Source organism: Zalophus californianus, chromosome 5, assembly GCF_009762305.2.
Source record: "Zalophus californianus isolate mZalCal1 chromosome 5, mZalCal1.pri.v2, whole genome shotgun sequence".
NCBI lineage: Eukaryota > Metazoa > Chordata > Mammalia > Carnivora > Otariidae > Zalophus > Zalophus californianus.
In genome coordinates this window covers 105,880,180-105,890,183 of record NC_045599.1, presented here as the reverse complement: position 1 = coordinate 105,890,183, position 10,004 = coordinate 105,880,180, and the positions used below count along the sequence as shown (strand labels likewise).

Genomic DNA, 10,004 nt, shown 5'->3' with positions numbered 1-10,004 from the left:
ACTTGTCATGCCAGATATATACTCCCTATCCCCTCAATATAATTGTGAGGATTCAGTATTTTGCATATTCCAAGATAAGGTAATGATAATATATGTTGATACAAATTTCAGCCACAAAAATAAACTACTTCATATCTTAAATATTCCTACGATGAAACATCAAGACTCTAGTTTCACTAATCAAAACTTTATGAAGGTATAAATTACGTTTGGTCTGACTCCTCAAATCATGGCTGAAAACTCTCAGCAAAGCATTCTAGGCTTTTTTTCCTCATACCAACTGACCCAGAATATATTTTAAGAAATGTTTATTTTCTGTGCATATTTGTTTTAAAATTATAAATTCCTGAGCACTTTTTCTTCTTCCTCCTCATCACTGTCAGTGACATTGACTTGCTGGATGCTAGAGGGAGTTGATGTTGGGGCTGTGAAGACGTTCTCCAAGGCTCCAATGTCCAGCTGAGGCATGGGATTTAAGTATTCTTCCCCACTGTGGCTATGACTGTTATAGTAAGAGGTCCCATCTATGCTCTCACAACTCCGAGAATCTTGGCTGTGTGTACGTTCATCTGGGTAGTCTCTAAAAGGATAGTCTCTGTTTAAAGCTGAAAACATAGCCTCATGTTTTTGGTACCTGTCTTCATAATAACCAAGGCATTCTGGCATTGAACTTGGAAAATTTCCATAGCCAAAGGGAGGCCGACTATAAGGGCACGTGCTGTAGCAGAAAGACAAAAAAAACAAAAACAAAAACAAAAAGACAGTTAGATCATACCTTGTCCCCATGCTGCCTTGCATACAGACTAATTGAGCAAGTTTAACTGCATCCTCTTTGGGGCCTGGAAAGTTCCCAAGATAACTTTCTGCGACCACTTCATGTATTCATCTGCTCTTTTACTACAACCAAGTCCCAACATAAAATAAATGGCAAAGTAAGCTTGTGATTCACCAGAGCTTCTTACCTTTGACAACCTTGATAAAGAAAAATTGCTAATCTGGGCTTTTCTGCAGGATACCATTTAAGGTTTTGGAAATGCAGGTGTGTGTTATATTGTGTTAAAAATCAATGCTTAGTAAGGAGTGCAACAATTGTTTTTACTAGTATTTGAAACAAAACTTACCAGGGGAGGGATATATAGTTGGGTTGGAATTAATAGCTACTCATCAACTGCATTTTTCATAAAACTAGAATAATTAATTCCTAAAATTTGTGTGGAATCATGAAAGACCCTGAAAAGCTAACACAAACTTGAGAAAAAAAAAAAAAAGCTGGAGGTATCACAATTTCATGTTTCAAGATATACTACAAAGCTATAGTAATCAAAACAGTATGGCACTTGTGCAAAAATAGACATATAGATCAATAGAACAGAGAGCCCAGAAATGAATCCATAATTATATGGTCAATTAATTTATGACAAAAGAGGCAAGAATATACAATGGGGAAAAGACTGTCTTCAATAAATGGTGCTAGGAAAACTGAACAGCTACATGTAAAGAGAATGAAACTGGGCTACCTTTGAACACCATACACAAAAATAAACTGAAAATGGATTAAAGACCTAAATGTGAGACCTGAAACCATAAAAATCCTAGAAGAGAACACAATCAGTAATTTCTTTGCCATCGGTCATAACAACATTTTTCTAGATATGTCTCCTAAGGCAAGAGAAACAAAAGCAAAAATAAATGATTGATACTATATCAAAATAAAAAGCTTCTGCACAGCAAAGGAAATAATCAACAAAACTAAAAGACAGCCTACTAAATGGGAGAAGATATTTGCAAATGACATATCCAATAGTATCCAAAATATAAAAAGAACTTCTACAACTCAACACCAAAAAACAATCTGATTAAAAAATGGGCAGAGGACCTGAATAGGTATTTTTCCAAAGAAGATATACAGATGGTCAACAGACCATCTATGAAAAGAGGCTCAACATCACTCATAATCAGGGAAATGCAAATCAAAACCAAAATGAGGTATCATCTTACACCTGTGAGAATGGTTAAAGTCAAAAAGACAAAAAAATAACAAGTGTTGACAGGGATGTGGAGAAAAGGGAACCTCATATACTGTTGGTAGGAATGTAAATTGATACAGCCACCATGGAAAACAGCATGGAGGTGCCTCAAAAAATTAAAAATAGAAATACCATATGATCCAATAATTCCAGTATGGGGTATTTACCCAAAGAAAATGAAGACACCAATTTAAAAAGATATACACACCCCTATGTTTATTATAGTATTATTTATAATAGCCAAGAAATGGAAACAACTTAAGTGTCCATCAATAGATGAATGGATAAAGAAGATGTGTTCTATCATGAAAGAAAGAGGAGAGATCACAACCAACACTGGCGAAATACAAACAATTATAAGAACATATTATAAGCAACTATATGTCAACAAATTAGGCAATCTGGAAGAAATGGAAGCATTCCTAGAAACATATAAACTACCAAAACTGAAAGAGGAAGAAATAGAAAACCTGAACAGACCCATAACAAGCAAGGATACTGAAGCAGTAATCAAAAATCTCCCAACCAACAAGAGCCCAGGGCCAGATGGTTTTCCAGGGGAATTCCACCAAACATTTAAAGAAGAATTAATACCTATTCTTCTGAAGCTGTTTCGAAAAATAGAAATGGAAGGAAAACTTCCAAAATCTTTCTATGAGGCTAGCATTTCCTTGCTCCCAAAGCCAGACAAAGACCCCACCAAAAAGAAGAATTAAAGACCAATAATCCCTAACAAACATGGATGCAAAACTTCTCACCAAGATACTAGCCAACAGGATCCAGCAGTACATTAAAAGGATTATTCACCATGACCAAATGGGATTTACTCCTGGGTGGTTCACCATCTGTAAATCAAATAATGTGATACACTACATAAATAAAAGAAAGGACCAGAACCATATGATTTTCTCAATAGATGCAGAAAAAGCATTTGACAAAGTCCAACATCGTTTCTTGATTAAAACTCTTCACAGTGTAGGGATAGAGGGAACATACCTCAATATCATAAAAGCCATAGATGAAAAGCCCACAGCAAATGTCATTCTCAATGGGGAAAAACTGAAAGCTTTTCCCCTAAGGTCAGAAACACAACAGGGATGTCCACAGCAACTTCTTGCTAGACACGTCTCCAAAGGCAAGGGAAACAAAGGCAAAAATGAACTATTGGGATTTCATCAAGATAAAAACTTTTGCACAACAAAGGAAACAGTCAACAAAACCAAAAGACAACTGAAAGAATGGGAAAAGATATTTGCAAATGTCTTATCAAATAAAGGGCTAGTATCCAAAAATCTATAAAGAACTTACCAAACTCAACACCCAAAGAACAAATAATCCAATCAAGAAATGGGCAGAAGACATGAACAGACATTTCTGCAAAGAAGACATCCAAATGGCCAACAGACACATGAAAAAGTACTCAACATCACTCAGCACCAGGGAAATACAAATCAAAATCACAATGAGATACCACCTCACACCAGTCAGAATGGCTAAAATTAACAAGTCAGGAAACGACAGATGTTGGTGAGGATGCAGAAAAAGGGGAACCCTCCTACACTGTTGGCGGGAATGCAAGCTTGCGCAGCCACTCTGGAAAACAGTACGGAGGTTCCTCAAAAAGTTGAAAATAGAGCTACCCTATGTCCCGGCAACTGCGCTACTGGGAATTTACCCCAAAGACACAAATGTAGTGATCCAAAGGGGCACCTGCACCCCAATGTTTATAGCAGCAATGTCCACAATAGCCAAACTATGGAAAGAGCCTAGATGTCCATCAACAGATGAATGGATAAAGAAGATGTGGTGTATATATACAATGGAATATTATTCAGCCATCAAAAAATGAAATCTTGCCATTTGCAATGATGTGAATGGAGCTAGAGGGTATTATGCTAAGCAAAATAAGTCAATCAGAGAAAGACAATTATATGATCTCACTGATATGTGGAATTTAAGAAACAAAACAGAGGATCATAGGGGAAGGGAGGGAAAAATAAAATAAGATGAAACAAGAGAGGAAGACACACTATAAGACACTCTTAATCATAGGAAACAAACTAAGGGTTGCTGGAGGGGAGGAGGGTGGAGGGATGGGGTAATTGGGTGATGGACATTAAGGAGGGCATGTGTTGTAATGAGCACTGGTTACTATATAAGACTGATGAATCAGAGACCTGTACCTCTGAAACCAATAATACATTATATGTTAATTAAAAAAAGATGTGTTTTATACACACACACACACACACACACAGGAAATTTATGCAGCCATAAAAAAGGATGAGATCCTGCCATTTGTGACAACATAAATAGACCTAGAGGGCATCATGCTAAGTGAAATAAGTCAGACTGAGAAAGACAAATACTATATGATTTCACTTGTAAGTGGAATCTAAAAAAATCAAGAAAAAACAGAATCAGAACTATAAATACAGAGAACAAACTGATGTTTGCCAGAAGAGACAGGGGTGGGAGGTTGGGTAAAATGAGTGAAGGGGAGTGGGAGATATAGTCTTCTAATTATAAAGTAAATAAGTCACAGGAACAAAAGGTATAGCATAAGGAATATAGTGAATGATACTGTAATAACAATGTACGGGGACAGATGGTAGCTACACTTATAATGAACATAGCATAATGTATAAACTTATCAAATCCCTATGTTGTACATCTGAAACTAATATAACATTGTCTGTAAACTATACTAAAAAAAAAAGAGTTCCTGGGCAGGGGGGCTGTGGCACTGGAACAGAGGATAACAACTTAACTTTTTAATTGATGCTCCATAATAAGTTAAATTAGAAACTTTCTTCCTTTCAGAAAGATTTAGAATGGATATTAAACTGTGGTTTTAAAGATCTTTTCCAAATAAAGTTTTTGCAATGTGAACAATTGAAAAGATTATTTTGCTGTTTAACAAACTGCTTTTTTAAAGAAAATCTAAAAATTCTACCATCCAAGCCCATTTGTTAGGTTTTTTTTCGAGTATTCTCCCTTTCAAAGGCACAGAATGGGAATCATAGGAAGGGGTACACAAAAGTCCAAGCAAGAGATCCCTGGGCTCACGGACTCCATCTAGTGACAGATAACATAAATATAATAACCACATTCAGCAAAACCTACAAGTTGAGGGTTTCACTTCATGCTCCCACATTTTTTTTTAAAAAGGTCAACTTTGTTATCTTCCCTTTAAAAACATAAGTACGATTGACATACTAGACTGTCATCTCAAACTCTTTTAAAATATGGGTTATCTTAAGTGGTTTGGCAACCCATCCCCAAATATCCCAAGTGCTGGGGGCCTTGCCCATGTTAAATGTCCCAATAATGAGGCTAAAGTTCCAAAATGTCTCAGGTTTCCTTTCCTATTGCCACATCTTCCTTGAGGCATTTTTAATATAACACATACATCCGGAACACATTATACTTTTAGCTAGTATGACTTTTCTCCTGCAGTTCTTTTACCCTCAGGTCCTCCACCCACTGAATTATACAGATAGCTCTCCTCCACAAAGCCCTCACTTCAGCTAGAAACCTTGTACTCACTATCTGTTTTCAGGACTCAATGTAGGCAAGACACTACACAAGACTTGGTGGAGAATTTAATTTTAAAAAAAGATCTAGAATCTAGGTATATACTAGACATGTGCTAAAGTCTATAATGTAAAATGCAAACATTTCATGGCTATATAGATATGTTAAAAACACGTTATATTCAGAAAACAGATCAGTTAAGATAAGAGTAATCCTAGAGGACTGCATGGATGAAAATGAATACGTTTAGGAGCACTGTGGTGTAGTGGGAAAAGCATCAATTAGAATTATTAGAATGATAATATTAGCCAACATGTAATAAGGATTTACTATATTCTCTAGGCATTAGCTAAGGAGTTTATGTGTTATCTCAATTATTCTTTAGAACAACCATATGAGACAGATACTAAATCTCCATTTTACAGATGAGGGAAGAGAACCTTAAAGAGATTGAGTGACTTGCCCAAAGTCATATAATTAGCAAGTAGTGAAATAGAATGAGGCAAGCTAACTCTAGAACTCGTTCTCCTAATTACCATGCCACATTATCTGCATACTAGTTCTAGCTCTGCCACTTAAAAACCTGGTAACCTGAAATAAACCTAAATTCTTCTGAGCTTTGGGCTCCTTCTATAAAAAAACAGAGATAATATCACCTGTTCTGCCAACTTAAAAGATGTCAGGAGGAGCTTGAGAGAGGATATCTGTGAGTACTTTAGAAACTTGAAACACTTTTAATGTAATATGATTTAGTCTTACAAGAAGTTACATGTAATAATATATTCATAAACACACACATAAATGTATGTCTTACATTGATTTTCAAAAAGAAAGAATGCAAAGATAGAACAAAATCTAACTGAAATGGTGGCATGTAGGAGGCAAGATGGAAGAGGGGAGGAGACAAGCAAAGAAGCTAGACTTTTCAGAATGGACTTCGTATTATGGGTTTGACTTTGAAACCATGTAATTACTTTACATGATTTTAAAACAAATGTAGTATTTTAAAAAGTGATCCCTAAAAATTAAAAGCAAATGAAAACAAGTGAACCCCAGTTATATCAAGTTGTAGTTGCCTTAACTACCCAGAGAAACATTATTTCAAGGTAATCTAAATCTGATATTTTTATTGTGCCTTCCTGGTAAGATACACGCTAAAGAAAGAATTACAAACAAATCTTAAACTGCATTTGGTAATTTTATTGTTTGTGATATTGCTGCTTTGAAACTACTGATATAATTGTTTTGAGGCTATTCTCTATATATGCACACACACACATATGTATCAGGAAAAAAACATGTTTAGTAGGATAAAGCAAATATTATCATTAGGAAACAAGATTTTTAGGGGGAAAAGATACTAGCACATAAAATCAAAGAACTTCATTTGAAACTACAATATTAAATTTATTTTGGAAATATCAATATATATTCATGAATTATTTTTTCTCATTCAAAAAAATACACTCATATTTTCCACTGAAAATCCCTAGATACTTTATTAGTTCAGTAGCAATAAGCATCCCTATTGCCCAAATTGTGGTTTCAGTAAAAGGAACCTGGATTTCTGGGTAAAATGGCTTATTCCAGGTCTGGTATGTACAAAATGCACAAGATAAGCCTAGGACATATTGTGCCAGAGGACAAAAAGCTATCAAAGATTAAGAACACAGGACCCAACTTGTAGCCAACTAGACAAATAAAAGACAAATAAAAGGATAATTTGAGCATCAAAAGATATAATAATGACTGCAATCTATCAAAGCATAGCAAATATACAAAAATCTACTTGTTCATGATGGTATTCCTAAAACCAAACAAGACTCAGTGATATGAGGGGAAAAATCAAGAATTTATCCTACCCTTCTATATTTCAGAGTAACCAATTGATGAGGGTAAGTTTTCCTTCAAAAAAGCATTCTAGTTAATGAGTGAAGGAATACTGAATCAGAAAATCACCATTTTGCAATCCCATGGTTCTAGGGAACAATCCCCATAGCTACTAAAATTACCTGGTATTTCTCAACCTTAGTTGACCATTACAATCACCTGGAGAAACTTTTAAAGAATACTGCTGCCCAGGTCCTACATCCACAACAATTCTAATTTATCTGGTCTGAACTCTTCAAATGATGCTACTTTGCAGCCAATAATTGAGAAGTATCACTTACGGTGATAATACGTGAACCTATAGATCATTCTTAACATCACTATTAGAGAAAAACAGACTTTGTGTACTTCTTGATGTGATACAATACAAATTACACAGCACCACCCATGAGGTATCATTGCCAAAAAAAGAGAGAGAGTAAAGAAAAAGAAAGAAAAGGGGGGGGGGAGAGTAAAAGAAAAAAATTTGAAACTGAATCTAATAAAGTTGCAAGATCTATCATTTTACAGGGAAAAAAAGGGTAATAAGATAACACGTAGGGGCGCCTGGGTGGCTCAGTTGGTTAAGCGACTGCCTTCAACTCAGGTCATGATCCTGGAGTCCCCGGATCGAGTCCCGCATCGGGCTCCCTGCTCAGCGGGGAGTCTGCTTCTCCCTCTGACCCTCCCCCCTCTCATGTGCTCTCTCTCTCTCTCATTCTCACTCTCTCAAATAAATAAATAAAATCTTAAAAAAAAAAAAGATAACACGTAAATAAAATCCAAGGATAAAATAAGCAAAATCCAGGATGAGGATAATGTGTTTCTTCAATGAATACATGGCATTAAAAAACAATTAAAGACGATAGAGTACTATATTGAAATGTGAAATGTTTAAGCATGAAAGAGGCTTAAACATAATCACATCCAATGTGTATATCTTGCTTAGATCCTGTTTTATGCAAACTGATTGTGAAAAGACTGAGACAAGGGAGGAAAATTCAACAAGCCAGTTAGTGGTTAGATGATAATAAGGTATTATTAATTTTTCAGGTATGAAAATCATTGGTCATTTTTTCAAGTCCCTAACTAGTAAATACACATACTGATGTATGTATGAAATTATATGCAATTATATATGCATCTGTGATTCACATTAAAATACTTAAAATACTTCTCCCAAAAAAGTAAAAGAAATAAATGAACTAAGAATAGCTAAATTGCTGATAATTGTTGAGTGATGGGTACATGGAGATTCAATATGCTATTCTGCTTTGCATATAAAAATTTTTGTAACAAGATGGTAACTAAGGCAAAACTATAATGCTATCCATTGCTTCTCTCACTTAGTAGTATGCATGTAAGTCTCCTCCATGTCTTTTCATGGCTTGATAGTTCATTACTTTTTAATATATATTAATTTTAATTATATTATATTAATATAATGCTATTCCACTGTTTATACGTACCACAGTTTATCTATTCACCTACTGAAGGATATCTTGACTGCTTCTGTTTTGGCAACTATGAATAAAATTGCTATAAGCATTTGTGTGCAGGTTTCTGTGTAAACACAGTTTTCTTTTTTTGTATGTGTGGTAAATACCAAGGAGTATGATTGCTGGATCATACGGTAAGAGTATTTTTAGTTTTATAAGGAATTGCCAAACTGTCTTCCAAAGTGACTGTACCATTATGCATTCCCACTAGCAATGAATTAGAATTTCCTTTACTCCACATCCTGACTAGTATTTGGTGTTGTCCATAATTTGGATTTTGGCAATTCTGATAGGTTTGTAGTGGTATTCCATTTAAATTTGTATTTCCCTAAAGATATATAATGTGAAGCATCTTTTCACGTGCTTAAATGCCATCTGTATATGTTCTTTGGTGAGGTGTCTGTTCAGGTATTTTGTCCATTTTTAATAGGTTGTTTTCTATTGTTGAGTTTTAAGAATTCAATATCTTGCACATTTTGTATAACAGTCCTCAATCAGATACATCTTTTGCAAATATCTTCTCCCAGTCTGTGACTTGTCTTTCATTCTCTTGATACCACATTGTTTGATATAGTAGCTTTGTAGTAAGTTTGAAGTCAGGAATTGTGAGTCCTCAAATTTGTTCCCCTTTCTCAAGAGTGTTTTAAAACTATTCTGGGTCACTTATAATTCCATATAAACTTTAAGGTCAGCTTTTCCATTTTTGTGAAAAAAAGTCATTGGGATTTTTGAGAGGGATTGTATTGATTCTGCAAATCACTTTATGAAGTATTGTCTTCTTAACAATATTAAGTCTTCTAATGCATGAACATAAATACATTTACATTTATTTAGGTCTTTAATTTCTTTCAGTAATGATTTGTAGTTTTCAGTTTATGAGTCTTGTACCTCTGCTTGGTTAGATTTATTCCTAGGTATTTTACTCTTTTTTTAAAAATTTTAAAATTTTTACTTTTTTTAAAAATTTTTATTAACATGTAATGTATTAATTTGTTTCAGGGGTACAGGTCTGTGATTCATCAGTCTTAAACAATTCACAGCGCTCACCATAGCACATACCCTCCCCAATGTC

The 10,004-nt window shown here is 34.8% G+C and overlaps 1 protein-coding gene across 2 annotated transcripts in view; it reads right to left on the bottom strand.

The window, feature by feature from the left end:
• Positions 1 to 293: 293 nt before the first annotated feature.
• SOX30 (SRY-box transcription factor 30) overlaps positions 294 to 10,004 on the bottom strand; it is a 28,069-nt gene continuing 18,358 nt past the window's right edge. The window contains exon 5 of one of the 2 annotated variants that reach the window (XM_027604501.1): positions 294 to 718. In XM_027604501.1, coding sequence (XP_027460302.1) covers positions 337 to 718 — 382 coding nt within the window. In that variant the 3' untranslated portion in view covers positions 294 to 336. The remainder of the gene's footprint in view (positions 719 to 10,004) is intronic. The other variant, XM_027604502.1, reaches the window with a different exon arrangement.